The 21,083-nt window shown below is 36.9% G+C and overlaps 1 protein-coding gene and 2 long non-coding RNA genes across 18 annotated transcripts in view; 1 reads left to right on the top strand and 2 right to left on the bottom strand.

Annotated features, from left to right (window-relative positions):
* Nucleotides 1-20,946, top strand: part of LOC124954297 — a 41,470-nt gene extending 20,524 nt beyond the window's left edge. Inside the window, exon 3 of the long non-coding RNA XR_007102509.1 lies at nucleotides 12,286-20,946. This is a non-coding gene — a long non-coding RNA (uncharacterized LOC124954297). The remainder of the gene's footprint in view (nucleotides 1-12,285) is intronic.
* The window catches only part of LOC124954284 (titin), a 38,040-nt gene that overhangs the window by 15,461 nt on the left and 1,496 nt on the right, over nucleotides 1-21,083 (bottom strand). For 10 of the 16 annotated variants that reach the window (XR_007102505.1, XM_047506977.1, XM_047506973.1 and 7 more), the window contains 28 exons: nucleotides 20,600-20,792; nucleotides 20,127-20,240; nucleotides 19,707-19,881; nucleotides 19,230-19,621; nucleotides 18,964-19,149; nucleotides 18,730-18,844; nucleotides 18,411-18,652; nucleotides 18,223-18,345; nucleotides 17,903-18,094; nucleotides 17,596-17,804; nucleotides 15,461-15,998; nucleotides 15,198-15,385; nucleotides 14,959-15,109; nucleotides 14,652-14,880; nucleotides 14,335-14,573; nucleotides 5,366-5,488; nucleotides 5,090-5,268; nucleotides 4,770-5,017; nucleotides 4,432-4,688; nucleotides 4,149-4,340; nucleotides 3,816-3,998; nucleotides 3,116-3,724; nucleotides 2,848-3,024; nucleotides 2,560-2,743; nucleotides 1,874-2,451; nucleotides 887-1,714; nucleotides 422-806; nucleotides 3-305 (listed from right to left, as the gene is read on the bottom strand). Coding sequence is in view for 15 of the 16 variants with exons in the window: in XM_047506977.1 (XP_047362933.1) it covers nucleotides 3-305; nucleotides 422-806; nucleotides 887-1,714; nucleotides 1,874-2,451; nucleotides 2,560-2,743; nucleotides 2,848-3,024; nucleotides 3,116-3,724; nucleotides 3,816-3,998; nucleotides 4,149-4,340; nucleotides 4,432-4,688; nucleotides 4,770-5,017; nucleotides 5,090-5,268; nucleotides 5,366-5,488; nucleotides 14,335-14,573; nucleotides 14,652-14,880; nucleotides 14,959-15,109; nucleotides 15,198-15,385; nucleotides 15,461-15,998; nucleotides 17,596-17,804; nucleotides 17,903-18,094; nucleotides 18,223-18,345; nucleotides 18,411-18,652; nucleotides 18,730-18,844; nucleotides 18,964-19,149; nucleotides 19,230-19,621; nucleotides 19,707-19,881; nucleotides 20,127-20,240; nucleotides 20,600-20,792 (7,532 nt within the window). In the remaining variant the exon portion in view is untranslated. Of the gene's footprint in view, nucleotides 1-2; nucleotides 306-421; nucleotides 807-886; nucleotides 1,715-1,873; nucleotides 2,452-2,559; nucleotides 2,744-2,847; nucleotides 3,025-3,115; nucleotides 3,725-3,815; nucleotides 3,999-4,148; nucleotides 4,341-4,431; nucleotides 4,689-4,769; nucleotides 5,018-5,089; nucleotides 5,269-5,365; nucleotides 5,489-14,334; nucleotides 14,574-14,651; nucleotides 14,881-14,958; nucleotides 15,110-15,197; nucleotides 15,386-15,460; nucleotides 15,999-17,178; nucleotides 17,278-17,383; nucleotides 17,452-17,591; nucleotides 17,805-17,902; nucleotides 18,095-18,222; nucleotides 18,346-18,410; nucleotides 18,653-18,729; nucleotides 18,845-18,963; nucleotides 19,150-19,229; nucleotides 19,622-19,706; nucleotides 19,882-20,126; nucleotides 20,241-20,599; nucleotides 20,793-21,083 lie in introns of those variants that run through there. The other 6 variants (XM_047506966.1, XM_047506969.1, XM_047506968.1 and 3 more) reach the window with 6 other exon arrangements.
* LOC124954299 lies at nucleotides 10,307-11,040 on the bottom strand. Its single transcript, XR_007102512.1, has 2 exons — nucleotides 10,767-11,040; nucleotides 10,307-10,649 (listed from the first exon to the last, which is right to left on the bottom strand). It is a non-coding gene; the product is annotated as an uncharacterized LOC124954299 (long non-coding RNA).

The raw sequence follows: 21,083 nt of genomic DNA, 5'->3' as shown, positions 1-21,083 counted from the left end.
ACATTCTACGTCAAGGACAGCAGAAGTAGACACTTGTCCAAGGCGATTGGTGGCTTTGCAGGTATAGATAGCTCTATCGTCTAAGAAAACTTCTTCGAAACTCAGACAAGCTTCACCGTTGTTATAAGTTATAACGTAATCAGGCGAATTATCAATGTTAGTTTCGTTTTTGTACCACTGAACTGTTGGTAATGGATTTCCTTCTACCGTACATTCCAATCTATGAGAGGAACTTTCAATTGCCACCGATGGTTGTAATTCTTTAACGAAGACAGGAGGACTGGGTTGCTCCTCTGGTGCTGTTTCTATAGAAACGCGAAGAAATAAAAATACAAAAGAGAACACTTGTATATTTTCCTTTGACTCATATCAATGGAATAATAAATAATAATAATCAAATATTAATAATTAATTTTATTACCCTTGACCGTTAGCATTGCTGATGTTTCAGCAGATCCAAGATTATTGAACGCCTTGCAAGTAAACCTTGCTGAATCCTCGGCAAACGTTTCTTCGATTGTAAGGGTACAAATTCCTTGATGGAAGGTGGTGAGATAATCAGGATTATTTAAAATGGATATTCCATCCTTGTACCAAACCACTTCTGGTATGGGATATCCGATCAAGCGGCACTCGAAAGTAAACCTTTCGCCCTCTTGAACAGTTGCATCATTCAAAGGAATAGTAAATTCAGGAGATACCTTTTGCTCTACTTCATGTACGATTGATTTATGAGATTCTTCGGTCATTTGCTTTGGTGGGCTTGGCTCTTTTTGCACGATGGGTACGATCTTCTCTACTTCCATCTAAAATCCAATTAAACGATCAAATTCATAATAAAATAATTCGTCCGAAAAGCAATCAAAAATCAAGGATTTTACTTTACCTTTTGTAAAATATGAATCTCCTTTTTCGTTACGGCCGAAGTATGACTCTCGTGGATATATCTTTCATCGGTACTCTCAAATTTGTCCGTCTGAGCGGATACAGAAAATGACGGCGGCTGTGTTATGATCTTCTGAGCTTCGAGTTTAGCAAGCTTTTCCTCTTTCAATCTCTTTGCTTCCATCTCGGCACGTTCCAATGTTTCTGCAGCTATTTTCTCTGCCACCTTCCTTGCATTTTCAGCCTCATTTCTGGCTGCCTCGGCGGCTGCCATTTCTCTCTTAACAGCATGCAATTTCTCATCAGCTTCCAACTTTTCCATTCTTAGCTTTTCCCTCAGGTCTTCGGCATTTTGTAAATTCTGCACTAAGGTACGCAATTCCGATGAAATAACGGCGAACGAATCTAACATCTGCCGATTCTCAACTATAACTTCATTGAACTGTGGCAATCTATCGGTACCAAAAATAATCGTAGACAATTCCTTCAATCTTTCGATTCTATTTTCTTGATTCTGTTCACCTGGTTTCAAGTAATTATCGATCTCTAGTAACAAATCAGTAGCATCTTTTGGAACTTTCACGCTAGTGGCTTTCCTAGCAATAACTATCAAGAGTTTACCACCCTCTCTATACCATTCTTTGGCCTCTTCTAATAGCTCGAAATACTGAATACACAAGACCATTCGCTTTTTCGAATTTTCCATACGCGACTTCAGATCCCTCCATTTTTCCTTCAAAGATGTCAAATCATTTCTCACATGTGGTGCTGAAGTCACTATGGTATCCTCTGTCGTTCTTACAAAGACGTCTATTCTTTGTTCCAAAATCTATAAAATTATAAATAAATGTCTAAAAACATTGATTATCTCTTGGATATTATTGTCTTACCGTAATTTAAAATTCCATCGTCAATTATAGCAGCAGCAAAGTGATCACTTGTTATAATTAACTATAAAATTATTTCTTATCAATTTAATCGAACTTACCGTCATAGTTGCCTCGAACTGACTAAAAGCAGCGGCCGCTGCTTTGGCACCTTGTAAATTCTCATTGGATCTTCCATCGACAGTTTGCAATTGATCGTTCAAATCACGTAAATCCGAGTCTATACGCGAGAGATCCTCGCCAAAGATACAGATCCGGCGATGTTCCTCGATGCGCGTTGATGTTTCAACCGTGAATCTTTGGAATGGCGAGGCAACGTTATCCAAAGCCTGCCTCAGTTTCTCGATATCCCGTAAAGCAGCATCCGATGGTTCTAATTGTTTTATCCTAACGATGACTGCTTCAATCTCTGTTTGGATATGCTTCAAGGACTCCGTAATCGTTCGTTTCATCATTTCGAGATCGTTCACAGCTCCGTCGACGTCGTACGACTTAGAGAATGACGTTATATAATCGACCTTTGTTTTAGCCTCGTCCATCTTGTGTTCCACCTCGTGAAGGCATTCAAATATTGAAATCAGAGACATCAACAGATCTTTGTAATTTTTAGCCGTAGAATGTAGTTTCTCGTACATCTGCGATAATCTTTCCGACATTTCTTGATCGATTTGCATCTGACCTAGCAAGGTAATAACGCGAAATATGAACAAAAGGGATGAAAAATGACGTAACGAAAAAAAAAAAAAAAAAAAAAAAAAAAAAAAAAAATATTACAAGATTGGGATACCTTTTTCAACCAGATTATCGATACTTTTGATTCGTGCATCTAATTCGTCAACAGCTTTGTTTAATTCGGGTAGTATACGTCGTCTCGATCCTTCCAAATCACGAAGTATTGAATCAACTCGTATCGACTGACAAGTTATAACCGGATACAACTGTTCGCCGAACTTGGAAACCCACTCTAACGTCTGAAATTTCGTTAAAAAAAAAAAGAAAAAAAAAAAAAAAAAAGAAACTTTTAGCTAAATATCGAACAAAATGAATAAGATCAAAAAACAAGGGATCAACCAACCCTAGTACTTTCTTCGATTTTTCGTTCATGCTCGATTCGTCGTTCCCTCAATATTTTAATAGTCGTTTGCCATTTCTCCCAAGACTCGGTAATGGTCAATTGTCTGTTCGCAAATTTCTCCAACAACGTCTCAACACACAAGCATGCTCTTGGTACATCCAAATATGGATCATTGATCTAAAAAAAAAAATATCACATTTTATCGATATATTGATAAAATTGAACTAGAGATCATTCATTATTTTTCTAACGTAAAAATTTCAAATACCTTGGCAGCTTCGTCTAGAAAAACTTTACCGCTATTAGAAAGTCTCAGATAGACTGGCTGAAGAGCTTTCCATTTAGATTTCAAATCCTCGATTGTCGTTTCGTTCAGAACATCAGCGTTGCTCTTCAGATCGTTCTCCAATGATTCTATTTTGTTCCTAAGTTCATCGACGATCTCATGGAACTGTACGTAAAGGAAGCCAAGATCTATTCTATGAGCAACTATATTCTTCGTTTTTGTCCAAGAATTTTGCAGCTCGATGATTTTCGTTTGAAATTCTCGCCTTTGCGCTTCGTCCAATCGTTCACGTATCGGAAGTACTTCAAATTCCAAATGTTCCACCTCGTTCGTTCGTTTCTCTAAATCGTCCAAAAGCTGACTATGAAGCCGATAGAAATCCTTAGCCATTGGCAAGTCGCTACCCATGTCCTGATGACCTTGAAGAAATGCTTCGGCAATGTTGGTCAACCAAATGTGCAATTCCTCGTGTTTCTCCAAGAAAACATTTATCATTCTGGATATCTCGAGATTCTCTTCTTCGTGAGCCGTGCATCGTTCTAACAAACGTATCTTTCGATTCTCTAGCTCCTCGACCGTACGTTTCACGCCCTGAAGTAACAAATACGAAAGGCACGAATGAGATAGATCCATTAAATAGACGATATAATTAGCCATTTAGAGAATAATCGCGTGACTTAACCTCAGCTCCGGGCGCTCCTCTTCCCGTGATATCTAGCAAGGCGTATCCTTCCATCAAAGGTTTCGAGGTAACGTCCTCGATCGTGCTAACCGTCTGAGCATGAAAGCGTGCTAATCGTGTTGAAAACGGTGGATGTTCCGTTGTCACCAGTTGAATCTCCAATTGATCCAATTTCGTGATAGCCTGAGATATAGAGATCAAAATGATCATTTTCGTTCTGTTACTATTACTAATACTGTGCTAGATATAATAAAGAATGGGTTAAGGGGTCATAGAATTGGTAAACTAAGTCAACAGGATGATATCGTTTTAAAGTACAATTTAGGTACACACCGATCGTGCGGCCTCGAAAAAGGCCACAGCTCTGTTCAACAGTGTCTCGTACTGATCCAAATCGTTGACATAATCGGCTGCTGCGCCGAGTATAGCGTATGCTTGCTCGGTCGCCTGCTCGCCGGCAAAGTGTCCCGATGACACCAATCGTTCGGTCGATTTCGTAATCTTGATCGATCGGTCTTGAAACTCCTATGAAAAGATAAATAAATCATTCGCTAGCCTTTAACGCTTTTAACGAACAATTTTCATCGAGATTTATTTTTATTCGCTGAACATTTACTTTCGCCTCGGCCTGCAATTTCTTCAATTCGAAAAGAAGCAATTCTGCGCTAGACGAGGAATCACCGAGTTGATCACAGGTGCTTGACAATGCAGCAATTCTATCGTTAAGAATTTCTTCGAGATCCCGAAGATCGGTCGCCAACAAAGCAAGCGCAAGGCACTGCTCCAATTGGGTTTTTCTACTGCGAAAGGAAGCTTCGATCAATCGCCTTTTGTCATGAAGATCCTCCAACCATCTTTCGACCTTCAACACGGCTGAAATTAAACAATCATATTTTGCACTCCTCTTTGGCGTGTCGGGTTAATCAAAATTATTTTATTTTATCATTCATCTACCATGATCAGCCTCGATCTTAATTTTATCGGGTCTGGAATCCAAAGTACCCTCGTTCGCAATCTCCTTCAATTTATCCAACAATATTTTCCCTTCTTGCAACGCGCCCATCAATGCTTCGAGCATAGTCTTTCGAAGATCGTGTATCTTCGACAGGAAGTTTTTCACCGCTTCGATCTCGATCGGTAATAGAGTATCGTTACATGCCATTTCAAGAGCCTTCATGCTTTCTCCGCATTCTTCGGCACGGCTGTAACATAGAAGGTAACAAATTACCTTGTTCTCCCAAGGATTTTGATTAATCGATATTCGTTTTACCAACCATTGAAAGAGCACGTTGGAATCAAGAATCTGTTTTCGTCGTTCCAACAAATCATTCACATCACGCCATGCTTGGCCCAACGTTTCGGCCATAGCGGCATAAACTTCCGCCCTTGGTCTTTGTGTCGAAATCAATTGATCGGCTTGACGCAATAATTCTTCCACCGGACTTTGTTTGCTCTTCAAATAGACACAAAAAAAAAAAAAAAGAACAAATGATATCACGATTTTTCAAACTCGACATTTTGTATATCTATTTCTCTTCTGTCTATCTTACCTGCAATCGCAAAAGAACTTCATTGTGAGCGTTCGATAATTCCGTGGCTTCTTTCACCGATGAACCAAGTTTCGTTAATTCTGGTTGTACCTCCAAGACTTTCAATCGTAGCCATTCTCCACTCTAAATAAATTAAGAAAAAAAAGAAAAGAAAATGAAAATTATTTTACGCAAATTGCCTACGGTATTTCACTATTGTTTTTTTACGTATCGCTTTACATGACATGTTTACGTAACGATCGTGTCGTCAACGTCTCTAAAGAAGAAAAAAAATGAAATGTCAATACCGATTATCGAAAATACGTTCGATATTACCTTGTAAAGTATAATCATCCTAGTCTCGAGACAGTAACATAAATAAATTATATATTCTTATACATGTATATATATATATACACACGCATGTACCTCTGTGTATACAAAATTATTATACTCGTTCTTCCGGAAATCTCTGTTCGTAAAAAGTTTTCATTGAAATAACAACAGCATGGCGATGAAATCCTTCATGAAATAATCGTAAATGAATAGTTTTGAACAAAATCTGACTAGATCTATTTTGATTGCCCCGAACAGACGACGTTAAGACAAGCTGGTTGTTTGATTATTCAACAACCGAAATACCACTCGTCCTAGTTTTTTTTCTCTCCCCCATTCAACGATGCTCAATAACGAGCCAGAAGCATGAATAAATCTTTAACTTTCTATTCTTCCGCGATGTTAAATCTGAATGATAAACGAATGAAACGTTGGCATAGATAGAAATAAAACCTTTCCGAGACGAAGGCTTCCTTCAATGCAACAAGATTTACGATTTACGATTTATGCGTGCGTAGCATGATATAATCACCGGTTCGTTGCGAACGAGCGAACACCAAAAAGAAAGTGGCACTATTTAAATTGAAGGGTACGGGTTCGCGAACGGCAAGTGCCATTTATGTAAATTTTCCTGTCGATTATGAAAAAGGCTCCTTGTCGTTGAGGTGACGAATACCTTTGACAATCATCTCGTATGTTTTACAAACATTTGCATATATATATATATATATAGTGACTCGCAAAGAATTGATCATTTACTCTTCTTGTGATTATTGTAGATGCATACATTTTTGTTAATAATTATATGATACTCATTTTCCACAATTTATTTATAATTTTTCCGTGCTTACTCTTTCTATTGTAAAAAGAAAAAAGAAAAACAATTCGTATAATTATAAACATCACATAATCGATTTTCTGAGTCAGTCTATATATCCATACGTACGCTTACGCGCTGTGTCTCGTGCGAAATTTTATTATACACGTACGACATTGGTACTCCTTTGGTGATGACATCACGTCCCTCCTTATATTTCTAAGTTTATTTGTAGCGAGTCGTCGTCGCGCCATTCTAAATCCTTCCTTTATATTCACGTACGCTAATACTTACACTTCCACCTTCTCTCCCTGTCTCTCTCTCTCTCTCTCAAAAACCAACAATTGTTTGACGATGTTCCATCATCTTCTCTATTAGATTTTTCATCTCGATTCTTATAAGAATATTATTAAATTGTTATTGTTATTTTGTTTTATGACTTATTATCATTATTATTATTATCATTATTATTATTAGAGAGGAAAGCAATGATATCCAATTTACTTGGACAGAGTATAAAAATAAATCAGCATCGTTTATCTGTCCTGTATGTTCCATTAATTTCATTTCCGACAGTAACCGCTAATCAAGTAGCAATTAATTAAGATATCTAATGTCCTATGATATGTTCTATAAATAACGAAAATACGATGTTCTTCTCTGACCATACCTGCGTGTTCACGTAAAAAAAAAAAAAGATTAAAGAAGAAAAGGGGAGAGAGAGACGTGAAAAGAGGCGGCTCCGCACGAAAATGGAGATTGAGGAGATGGAGCCGGTAAATTTACGCTCGTAAATTTTTTTCCTAGCCTCGCTGATTCAACGAGATAGATTCTAATCACTTACACATCATGTCTACATAATTACGAAATGATTCTATACCATTTCTAAAACGCGAGAAGGCGATTATTGATGATCTCGATTATACAAATCTTACGAATCTACATGCTAAGTGCTTAATATAGGGTGTTCGTGTTATTCATCATCTAACATTTTCTTCATGGTCTATGTATATTGCGATACATAAATAAAATGTAATCAAAAAAGAAAAAGATATTTTAACATTTTCAATCCTAACAAGTTTTCAACTGATCTTCTTTGTAGAAGAAAAATTTCTCAAGAAATTTATTAGACTCTAAAGAAGAAATTGTAAATCTCCTATCATGGAAACAACGATCCTCTGTATTATGCAATAACTAGGATCCATTAATTACGAGTTTGTCTTATCGGTCAAGTCACCGACCGGTTTGTTAGCTCGACGAAGAAGATAGCTTCTTACTTTTCCCTCTCTTATTGATTAAACAGGACTAAGATTTCGAAACGACAAATTTTTTTTCACCGATCTCCAATTAACTCCATGCTTTCGATTATTTTTCGAAAAATATTAGATTGCAATAATTAATAAATAAAAGAAAGAAACATTTCTTATATGTAGATATGCGTATAATATTCGTCAGAAGATTATTTAGTCCGATGAAACTGAAACGAAGGAAAGGAACGTCAATCGAATCGGTGAATTTCCGGAGCACCCAGCGACGAATCTAAATGCGACGTCGGCAGCAAAATCGGGAAGAGTTAAACGAGAGAAAGAGAGAGAGAGAGAGAGGGGGGGGGGGGAGAGACTCGCGGGCAACCCTCCATACTCAAAGGCAGCAAGAGAAAGACGTAAAGTACGAAACGAGGGAGATCGGCTGCGAGAGTTCATCGACCTCATCCGGAGGTTCTACCGTAGAAAAGCGAGATATGCTTTCCATTTTCATCTTTGGCGATAGGCCAAAGCTTCGCTCTTGGTGCCGATCTCGTCTCTCCCCGTCCTGTCATTCGTCAACGGTACACCCTTTCTCTTTTACGAATTACAAACTCATGAAAAAGCATCGATCGGATTACGATCAATCATCAAACCAAATCGTTCGTTCTGTATAAATCGATTCAGGATTTATACAGAAGAAATATTTTCAATAATATTTCGAGATGCGATTAAATAAAAGAAAATTTGAACGAAATATTCCCAAATGATAGATCATTTTTCTTTTCTATTTCATTTGGAATAGGATTTGGAAAAAATTCTCGCATGTCCGATCCAACCGTGACGGTCGCGAGATCGCGTGACACGTTTCGACGAGTGTTATTTCGTTTTTTCTCATTTTGCTCACGTACCGAAGAAATTACAGTAATTTCTCTTTAAACATAAAGCGTGGGCGACGAAAAGAAAGTCGACAATTTTCTATAAAAGTTTTATATAAATATAAATATTAATGAGAAAAAGAAAGTTAACGAACAAACAAATAATTGAATTCGTTCGATTAATCTCGGATGACTAAGATATCGAAGGTAACCCATATCGAATCCAGGAACACTTCGATATAACAATGACAATGAAAAGGGATTCCATGCGAACGGAGTGAAAGTGACTTTTGCAGTCGAGTTAAATTGCATGCGCCTGCCTAAAGTCACGCTTACGTGTACCTACACAAACATACAAACACATAAACACACACATACGTATGTAGGTGTACATATGTATATGCACATATACACATGAATGCAGAGAGAAAGAGACACGGGCGTGTTACAAATGTAGGAATGCACGCGAGATTCTTAAAGAACGACAACCTCCTGCGAACGATGGAAGAACGGACAGCGTGTACACGAAGTCGTGACCATATTCGGAACGTAGAAATTAGGCCAACGTGCATTGATTGTGAGAGGAGTCTCATACGAGACTCCAAGGATTTTATGAAAAGACTCCGAGAGCGTTAAAATCTCCGAACTCTGTCATTCGTCGCATATGCCGTCGGGTAAAAAATCACCTGGAATATGCGAAGATATCAATTTCTTAAAAGATTTAGGTTGGATTTACGTATTATATTCGTTACATAACAGCTATCACTGTTTCTAATTCGTTCATTAGACTGAATATAACAACCTTAGAACAAATCTTGTCCTGTTTTATTTCATAAGACATCTACTTATCTTATCTTCTTTAACAATCGAGTAAATTCGTCGATACGATACCAAAATCGCGTGATGTTAAAAAAGAAAAAGATAAAATGATAAACGTAATAAAGAAATCAAAAAGTAAAATCGATCGGTAGGAGGATCCTTTGAAAGTGGCTATACCACTTTCGCGTAGTCCCGTCTTTGGACAAACCCTGCGTCCCTCTCTTTTATTCTTTTTCATTTTTGTTTTTTTTTTTTTTTTCTTTTTTATTCTTTTCTTTTTCCTATTCCATTCCCTCTTCTTGGGTAGGCGGGAGTCAGTGTCGTAAGGTCGTAGATACGATAGACATTGGCGTTGTGTAGAAGGATCACGCCCGGCGCAGCTCGTATAATACCGGTTTGTTAGATTACACGAGAACGTGCAGGAGATCTCCCTGGCAGAAGAGTAAGAAAGAAAGAGGGAAGAGAGGGAGAACCTCTCTTCTCTTTCGACCTGTTACACGTGAACCGTTCTGTCGTTCTCTCCGGTCTGTCTTTCACGGAACGTGGCCCCGTGAGCGTGCGTCCGAGCGCGCGCGCGCGCGCGCGCACCTACTCCCATGTACGTCCCTCATTCTCTCGTACCTCAGTCATTTACGTATACGTAGGTATATAGATGTAGGGTTATGTACAAGATCAGAAAGAGTAGGTAATCGAGAATATGAGATACAAAAGTGTATCGTTTTACGAGAAATTTATACCAAGGTTGATTCTGTAAGAGGATAGAGATAAAGAGGGATTAATACATTGAGTACATGTTCACTTAACGCAAAACGAATACTCTCCTTGATATTAGAAGATTTTCAAGACCACATTTTTATATGTATATTAGATCCTCGTGAAGATCGAAGTCTTAGGCGGGTGAGACTGCGGTAAGTGTCAGGCCACTTATTTTTTATGGAAAACCCGATGGGGGCTCATTAATCGTTTGCGCCGGTCGACCAACCGCAAACTGATCCTTTGAAAAAAAAAAAAAAAAAAGAAAAAAAAAAGAAAAAAAAAAAGAGAAAAAGAAAGGAAAAAAAAAAGGAGGAAAAAAGAAAAATAGCCGCATAACGCGTCTTCTGCTACGTGGCACTGACGATGAGAAACTTTCGAAGAGGAACCCGCGCGTACGAAGCGGTTAAATTTATCCTTCGTAGAGTTTCGGCGAATTCGTTTTGCTCGGTGGATACCTAAAACGCTTACGGTTTCGAGAGGACTCGGAAATAGCTATAGACTCTCGTGGAGCAACTCGGCTCCCGAAATATCTAACACTATGAACTTCGTATAACGTTCTCGTATGTACGTACATAATGTATGTCTCTACATGATGCACCGGTACACGTCAAACGCCTTTCATGTTCCTCAACGGGCATAGAATATATTTTCGACACAAGCTCTCCTTGTAGTTTTTTACCATGCAACACGGTAGTCGTTGGCTTTGTCGTTTCAAATAGCGTCAATCGAGTGATCAATCTAACGATTGATTTCGATTATTTCCTTTTGAATCAGTTCCATTGATCGGCTAACGATTAACTGAACGATCGGAACGATCGATTTATTAATAATTGTTACTTATTTTAATTGACCATTTGTTTGATATCGAATTCCGATATCAATTTCCTGCTAAATCAAAGATATGACGTTTCATCGATCCTTACCTGAAGCAACGCGATCACCAGACGCGTTTCTCCACTTTGCACAGCTATCGTACTTATGGTCGTTGTAGGTGTACTCCCGTTGGTAGTCTGCTGCTGCGTATTTTCTTTATTCTCTGCAATAGTTTGCGAATCCTCGCCAGACCCTTCTGGACTCTTGTCCATCTCCATCGGATTGTGTCCGTCCACCATTTTCGCTAATCTCGTCTTTTTCGCGTGATAAATAGAAATATATGAATCGTGCATCGATTTAGGCTAATCGTCTTTGACGCGGTTAATTGGAAGACATTGAAAGTTAAGGTTAAGGACGAACGATAACTATCAGGCGATATGCCAGAAAAACTACACTGAGAGTCCTCGAACTCTCATGGATATATCTCTTTCACGCTTCGTATCTTACGCACGTGATCTTTACCGCTTTATATACTACTTTACTACTATTCTACCTAGATAAATTCGTTTGTGTTATTTTTAATGAACGTACGAAAATGTTATAATCTAATTAGAAAAAAAAAAAAAGAAAAAAAAAAAAAAAAAAAAAAAAGAAAGAAAAAAACCTATTGAACGTGTACGTAAGTGTGGTGTCCTGTAATGGTGTATTATCGGAGACTTTAATGCCCGCACCATTTAAATCTCATGATCGAGGATAGTAAAGCTTACGAACGAATCTAATCGTCTATGAATTCGCTCTATATTTTCTTTGAGGAGATTCAAAATGACGTCCTCGACTCGGTTCCAGAACGATTAACATTAATTTTGGCGGTCAGCCAAGTCGCGTTCGCGCGAATTCCGGGGATACACAGGCATCACGTCTTATGTACGCACGTTCTCCTCGCCTACGAAAGAATGTTCTTCGTGTAGAATATATAATGCGGTATCCCTTAATCATAGCGTTTAAAATAGATAGACACCAAATCCTTGCCGACTTTTTAAATCTCACGATCTTTCGCGATTTCTCATTTTTCAATTTAAAATTTTCATCTTTTTCGTGATCATGACGAAACGAAGGCGTTACTTCTTCTTGTTCTTCTTCTTGTTCTTCTTCTTCCTCTTCTTCTTCCTCTTCTCGTGATGTAATCGATGTGTCAGTAATGAGATTAATGAAAAAACTCGATAAAAGCTCGCTACCCGACAGACTCGCTATGTTTATACATTATGGGTATCTTTATAGAGTGACGTCACCGACACGGACGAACGAATGGGAGGATAAAACCGGACTGACTGGTGGCGTTCTCCGAACGAGAAGTACACCACATCGAAAGCAGTGTGATCGGACGACGGCGATCGCTTGAAAAAATCATGCTTCCTGTACTCGATCGTTCTATTGATATTTTGACAATAAAAAAAAAAAAGAAAAAGAAAAAAGGAAAATAAATGGATACATATAAAGGAACTCTGACGAGGTCGTATGCCGACTTATCGTTATACGTTAACGAACGCTTTTCTGTTTAACGACCGGAACGTTACATCGGATGCATACAAGTAATTGCACGTAATCTAATAATTAATATTCATGGGGCGTCACTGATTAATTAAAACCGTTGTCTCATTATGCTCGGCACATGTAAGAAGTTCTTCAACCGATCACGAACTGTCGGTTTAACAATAATTCTTCTTTTCGATCTTTTTTCGCTCCTTTATCGCATTAATATATTTATTATAGAAAAATTATATATATATATATATATATACATATATATATATATATATATGTATGTATATATATATATATAAAATTTATCGAATAATGAATCCCATTGAACGCGAGCTCAATTGTTGAGATTTAACATCAAACGATTTGACGTTATGTAATTTGTTAAACAATACTAACAATATGTTACTCGTTTCCCAGAAAATGCAAATAGTTATTTGTTTCTCTGGCAAAGGAAGACGAGTCCTTGAATAAAAATGACGAGATGTAACACGTGATCGTTTTAGCGTGACACTGGCTGGACCTGATATAAAAATTCAGTGATAATTCATACGTGCTTCATCGTTAATTTTTAAAAACGATGAAAGAAATATTGCGAATAATGATAAAATCCATGTCACGATGTCGTTTTTAATGTTTCCTATATAAAAAAAAAAAAAAAAAAAAAAAAAAAAAAAAAGAACAATATTTTCGAAAAGATGGTCTATGTCTTTTGAAAACAAAATAAAAATATGTATGACAGCACGGTATATTTATATTATAATAATGATATTTATAAATATTTGATAATCCCTAAAAATTCAAGTCGTAAAAACGTAATCAGTTGCATTCGATATGAATGAATGTGATTAATAATTTTCAAAAGATAAAAAAAATCTCTTCCAATCGAGTCGACGATTTGCGTTTTTCTTAATTATTGAAATCAATGCAATGTCAGAAAGAGGCGGACAATCACCTAAATCGATCCACGTTCAAGCAATAACGTCGACACTCGTGTGACACATGTCACGTACATGTCACGTCACCGACAGGTCTAGCACGGACGCCGAGCTGAACCGAGACTAAAGATTCTAAACTTTTCGAACGACTTCAAGCCCGTATTGTCGTGAGCCGAGCGCTCTCGATCGTAGCCGATTATCATCGAAGGTTACCTATCACGGCCGAAGAAATACGACGGCTTAATGGCGGCGATTTTAAATTTACATGCGCCTTTAGCGCTTTCCTTTCGATCATAGTAATGCACTTACCTTCGATCAACATGCAATAAATCTCAAATATCGTGCAGTAATCAATGAAAATCTTGATGTATTCGACACATGATACTTTATTTACAAAAAAAAAAAAAAAAAAAAGAAAAAAAAGAGAAAAAAAGAAATAATCATTAAACCATGCAATGCATACCATACGTGGAACCTCATTTTGAGAATAAAATTCTGATTGACTCTTTAACGAGGAGTTAAATAATAAAAACATTCGATATGTTTATATATTAATAATGTATATTTTACTTCGATTCTATTTGTCGATATCTTATCTGTGATGTTAAAATTGTGAAGAAGAAGAAACATAAAATGCGTCACACATCAGTCAGCTTGGATTAGCTAGAGGCAGGCGATGTCGATTCTCATTTGCCAAAGCTACGGCAGTTATTTCAGCGAACTTTGATAAACCGGAGGCTGTGTCGTAACGAGCGAAACAAGCAGCTTCGTGAGCGCAACTGCAGTTGCAGCAGCCGACCGACGAACTTCTCTCGTCATTTTGCGTGATATCGTCGATCGAACGACTCACCTTCCTTGCGTTTTCCAAAAACTCCTCTCCCTCAATCTCATTTTTATCGCGTTTCGTCGGAGACATCTCGATGCCACTGTCTTCGTGATGTCTCGTATAAGTTTTCGTTATCGAACAAACGTTTTTCGTTTCCTTACTAATCGTATGCGATTTTTCTTCGTCCGTTGTAATCTTCTTGATCATCTTAGTATAAATCGGTGTTTTCCTCGAAGATTCGTCTTTAGATGATTCAGGCAAATCTGTAAAATATTATAATAATATAAAATGAAAAATTAAGAAATTTTATAAAACAAATCAACACACGAAAACAAACGTACCTTTCATAGAAATGGGATCGATTTCACGATCGATACCATTCAATTTTTTATTCGGATCTTCAATTATTACATGATGAGAATCGTGCACCTCTTTAACATCCACGTTTTGCATATGATCTTGCAACGTATTTGAGGTAACTTTATAAGACGCCAATCCCAAGTGAGTGTCGTGTGAGACACGTAAAGTAGTCGTTTCCGTGACTTCCTTTACGATCTTTCCAGATCTCTCCTGCGATAAATCGAGATATTTTTCTTTAAAATTATTCCCGAAGCTAGTGAAGTAAAAATAGAAAGGCCTAAGATCTACCTCCGTGGTCTTCTCAATGGAAACGACTTTCCCTAACGGTACCAACTCATTTTTTTCTTCGACTTTGGTATTTTCCATCAATACGTCAGACTTTTCAACTTTCACAGGAATTATTATTTCCGGCTCTTTCGTCGGCTCTTCCGGCTTCCACCTAAATGAAACATCATCAAAATATATACACCAAGAAATATATTAATATCTTATGAATAAATGAGAAAAATCATAATGTTAATTTTTACCAAGCTAAAGTAGAAGAAGCAGTTGGTATTATTGATGAAACTACAATGTCTTCGCATTCCGGAGATGTCACGAAAGATTCGCTTCGCGATCTCGCCGTAGGCGTGATCGAACATTCCGTAGCTGTCACGTAACCATCTACATTGACATCCTCGTTCGTGCTCTCTTCGTGTAACTTTTCAACATCCTCCTAAGAAAAAGATAATATTTAAATTAATTGAAAGCTAATTATTACATAATTCTTTAATTTACACATTACACTTACAATTTCTTGCTTTTCTTCGGCAGCATCGGTCATCGATGAGCCGTTTGAAACAACCTCGCTCGAAGCCATCATCGATGGGAAGCTACCAGAAGGAATTGATGAAACTGCTGACGAAGTTTTAGTATCTTCAACATGCGAAACGATCGGTCCAGGCAATAATCCAAAGTTAGAAGAAGAAGTTAAAGTGGACACATCGTTAGCACCGATCGACGATGAAGCAGAATCGTTCGAATAAACAAATGTAGGAGTTATTTCGCTGATTGGTGCAGTAATCGAAGAAATTGTCGTTGTCGTTATGGATTTAGGTAAAACAACAGGAGACGTAGTGCATGCTAAAGTCGTCGTTGTCGGTGTTAGGGTAGAAGAGATCGATAAAGCCGAGCTAGGGATCGGTACCGGCTGAGTCCTCGCTCCAGCTTCGCACAATTTTGCATCCAGTTTCTCGGCTAACCGGGTTACTTCTGCCAATTTCGCAGAGATCGCTTCGACCGCTGTTAGATTAGCGGCTTTGCCCGAAGCATCCTCGGCTTCGGACATTCTAGAAAGTGATAAATATGATGTTTAATACTTAGCCTGGTATAAAAAGATTTTACTGCGTCTCGTACCTTACTTCGTAACGTCTAGAAAAAGAGAAAAATAATAGGGAAGAAAAAGAGAGAAAGAAATATTTTCGAGTTATTTTTCAATGAGCCGATAAGTATATAAACCGAGGAAATATTAATTATTACCCATGTAAATGGTTTATACTTTATAAAAGTTATAAAACGAATTGAGCACTGAAGAAATAATTTCGAATAAAATTCGACACCGATCGATCTGTTTTCATTGACAAAATTAGAAGTACCTTCTAAGATAAAACGTCAAATTTTAGTGATTGCGTAAGAACGACGACAGTGACAGCGCGCCGTGATGGCGCGTCGTCGGCCAGATGGTCTTTCAATGTGGGACGAAGTTCTAATTTCGGGGAGCAGATACACCGTCTGTGGCATCAAGTACCAGGATCATGCGCCATTTTTAATCTATACGCCATAAGTTTCTTGTATTCGAATATAAGAAAAAAATATTTAAAAATGATTTTAAAACTCTAACGCCGACATAGTTTTGATCAATAGAGTTCCTTCGAATCGTGGAAAAGTGCCAATCGGATTTTCCAAACACGAAACGTGGGTGAGAGAATGATGATATAATCTATACCTCCACGTTGAAGAATTTATATCAGAGATCTGGAATTAATGTCAGTACATATTTTGGTATGATTGAAATCATACAGGCGGTAAATATATTCGTACAAAACATTTGATCAACAATTGGTAAACAATATGATATATCTTAGAAACGGCAAGCTAGGACAAAGTCTAACAATAAGCAACACTTTGGCGGAGTTATTTTTTGACCATGACCGTCTATGAAATAAGACTTTTACTTCTATGAATACTGTTCTTGAAATGTGTTAAAGACACACGACCGTCCCATATTCGTCGCGCCAAGAACACATATGAGAGAACCATCAAAGACGAGTACACGTGTTTGATCTGATTCGCTTTCACATTTCTACGAATTCGAATATAATCGGACGATTAGACGAGTAAATAATATTATCCAACAAGTAACAAGTTTATAATCTAAAATTATTAGATCATATCGATAAGACATTCAAAGGATAAAAAAGAAATGAGAAGAACAAAGAAATGTCTTTCGTTAGGTCTGATATAACTCACATGAACCGCTCATAAGATGTTGCTATCCCTTCGACGAACAACCATGAACTGACACGCCGCCTCTATTAAAAACGGAGCTAACCGCCAACTTAGTCCCTCTCTCCCCCCCCCCTCCTTTCTTGCCCCTTACAATTTATATTCAACTTTATCTCCCCCTGGCACTTTAGTTTACGGAAAGCCACGTACTACGACGAGTGAAATATACCTTATGTTTATTGAGTTAACCCAATTGCACGATCTCCTCTCTCGGGCTTTCATTTTCTCTTTTCTTTTTTTTTCTTTTTTCTCTTTTTTGTTTTTTTTTCATACAACACCAAAATACCGATCGCGATAATGTTTTCACTTTGATGAATTATTTTCTTTAAATAATAACTTAGCGATTAATTTTATGAATCGTCGATCCGTCGTCGTACTTGCCGTTGATGGTATACGGGTTCCTTTAATCTGGTCCTCAAAAGACGTCCTAGTCTCACCATGCGGCCAACGTCCAACAATAGTTTTTCTCGATCACCCAAGATATCCCTTATCTCAGCTCTAGCACGGCACTCGCTAGCGAAATCTTCATTTTTTCTCGCTCGTTTTAAAGACCCAACGATTTCAATCAAATCCCGCAATTTCGAACAATGCTAAAATTTTGTAAAATTGTATATAAGAAAAATATTCGTGATAACTCAAGTTTTTGCCTTGTCATGCATTACTCCATCAGGAAAACATATTTACGTACATCCTCAACGCTTCTATGAAAAACGGCACATACTCGTAGCCTAGTTAGTTGCTCTTGACCAGCTGAACGTAACTGTTTCCATGTTTGACGTAATCTTGAAAACAAGTGAACGTTGTTGTCCAATGATAATCTGCAAGACAATCTTAACACTCGTGCTCCGTTTACCAATTGACAACCGTACTCATAAGTTCCCTATAAAAAAGAAAAAAGAAATAAAATAACAAAGAAATCAAAAGATAAGATAAAATCATTTAGCATACGCTTATTTTTCTTATATACATTTCGTTTTCTTTTTTGTTACACCTATAGACTAAACTTGCCTTCGCAGTTTCCTGAAAGGACTGATGTTTTTCTTTTTGCGATTGTATTTCGCTAGTATTACATCCAACCTCCATAAGATTGTGAAAGAGAACGTTGAACAAATCGTTCAACCATTTAACAGCCTAATAAGTATCAATCCAAAAAAATTTAGAAATAGGATTTTCGTTCGAATTAATTTTTTATTTACCTGTTCGGCGTCGTTCTCATAAGTATGTATTAAAGAGATTTGTTTCAAAGTCAGCTTCTGCAATTCTACGCTATCATTAAAGATATTCTTCCTAGCGATCGTAGCATCCAAAATATCGCGTACATTGACAATGTCCTCGCCATAATCAACATGAATGTCTCTTCCCAGGGCATCTTTAACAGGCATCGACAAGATGTCTGAAAGTTTCTCGCCCTCTTTCACAAGTTCCTGTTCTAACACTTCTACAAAATACATCGAATAACATGAAATTCCATACATTGCATCGAACCATTATTGTATCATATAATTTCATACTTACCCAAGGCTAATTGATTATTTTCTAGCATGAGTAGTTTCAAGCTAGCTTGAGAAAAATCATGAGTCGTATTTGTCATCACCAACTTGTCAAAAACTTCGCTCGTCTTATCGAAGTACTAAAAATGACAAAGAGTCTTTTCTTTCTTTTTCAATGTATTTTCTTTGTTTTTTCTTTTTTTTATTTTTTTTTTTTTTTTTTTTTTTTTTTTTTTTTTTTTTTTTTTTCTACACTTACCTCAGATACAAGCCTAAAGAATCTCTGACAGGTAATGAGAACGTTCCTTCGTCTTTCCAATCTAGATGCAAAGCTTCGACAAACAAAATCCATGAAATCCTTTTGAGACTTCAAATCCTCCGGTAAATGACCTGTCGGCAAACAGTCAATCTTATGAAGCAACTCAGCGTAACGACCATACGTCTCCTAAAAAAATATCAAAGGAACATTATCATGAAAAATGTTTTTACATAACTATAATAGAATCATCTTCATGGCTATCTTACTCGACATTTTAATTCTAATTGCTCGTGCTGCCGTCTAAGCTCGTCCGAAGATATCACGTCAAAGCCAACTTGATAGGAACAGTTCAACATGGCATCAGCCGGTCCCAAAATCCACTCTGTTACTTGTGAAACACCTTTTTCGAGGTCGTCTATTACCTTCACAGTGTCCAAACTTCTTTCCATTTGAGTCCAACAATTTTCAATGTCTACCTGTATAAATAATGAATATGATAGAAATGTAAAATCTAGATTTACATGTATATATATATGTATATATCGCAAACGAGTTACCTGTTTTAATTCAATGGAATCAAGAAGTCCATGTATCCGTTTAACCGTGTCCAAAGAATCTCTTGACGAATCCCTACTCATAGTGTTGACTAAACTCCTACCTATGAATACAAAAAGAGAAAATTTGTTGTCTAGATCTCCTTATATAATACGTAACTCCGATGATTTATTTAATGTTTAATAAACCTGAGTTAAGGATACGAGAAGCAACAGACGTAAGTTCCATTCCGATTTCCCAATAAGATTCTAAATCATCATCCGATTGCCTCATGCGAATCCCATCAAGGCTGCTCAATCGTTCATGCAAATTCGACATTTTCGACAATAATTCTAAGCCATCCTTCATGTATTCTTCGACTTTCTATAAAATAATCGATAAATTAAATTAAGCAATAATTAATTAAGAAAAAAGAGGGGGTGGTATCGTACAAAAAAAATGGTTGCCATCTGACTAATATTGTGTTTCATATATAATTGTATTCAATCATACTATATGTTGCAATAAAACTTTTTTTAAATTTAAAAGAAAAATTTTATTTAAAAACAAAAAAATATTCGATAACTCTTATTGAAAACTTTCGATATATACAATAAAATAGATCGTACCAAACGTTTTCGAATCCATTCCGTGTGATCGTAAAACTTGTTGCCGCACAATTCATATGGTAATTGAGAAAATTCAATAAACGCGTGAAGTCTTTCGACGGTAACATACATCGGCTGAAAAAAATAGTAAAAAAATTATTTTAAAAATTGCCAAGAGCTGCAAGTACTCGAATTAATCGAAATCGATGAAAAAACAAAAATATCGTAAAACAAAAAACAAACAAAGCATAAATCAGATCTCATTCCTTGTCAAGATTAATCGAAAGTGTATCGAATTATTCTGTCAATTCGAAAGCCCTTTCTACCTCATAGAATGAATTGACAAATTATAATTTTCGATGTTTATAACGATCAAATATGTTGAACAACCTTAAAGCGAATGAAATAACTACTTGTACGGATAAACATGGAATTAACTATTAGTAGGAGGTTGATTAGTAAAAAAGTTGTTCTTTCAGAGAAAATATACAGACCTCGCTGTCCTTATAGGACTTGGTACAACTGTCGACACGCTTGTCCCAGAACCCATCTGGACGTATAACGAACACGGAAGTTGCACGACTTCCTAGAAGCATCACCGATAACCTGATGCAGGATCTTGCAACTCGCCATGCTCGATAGCGTGCGTCTATGATCAATACCAGACCACCTTTCTTCGTCCCTTCGCTGTATATAATTGAAAAATTATAGTGCGTCAAAAGTAGATACGATGACAGAGAAATTATTATAATAATTATATAGAAATATGTCCATCTCACCGATATCTGTAATTTTTGAGTATATTGTAGAAATCAAAGTATTGGTTTTGCATTGAATATCTTATAACATTTTCTTATACATATGTATGTATTAATTTCCGAAGTATTCATGAAAATATTTCTGACATTTTAACTTTTATATACGTTGGATGTCGCTCAGGTTTGACTTAGGCTTATCTACGGACGACGTGATTATATT

The sequence above is a fragment of the Vespa velutina genome, chromosome 15, assembly GCF_912470025.1.
Source record: "Vespa velutina chromosome 15, iVesVel2.1, whole genome shotgun sequence".
NCBI lineage: Eukaryota > Metazoa > Arthropoda > Insecta > Hymenoptera > Vespidae > Vespa > Vespa velutina.
This window is presented reverse-complemented; position numbering and strand designations above follow the sequence as displayed.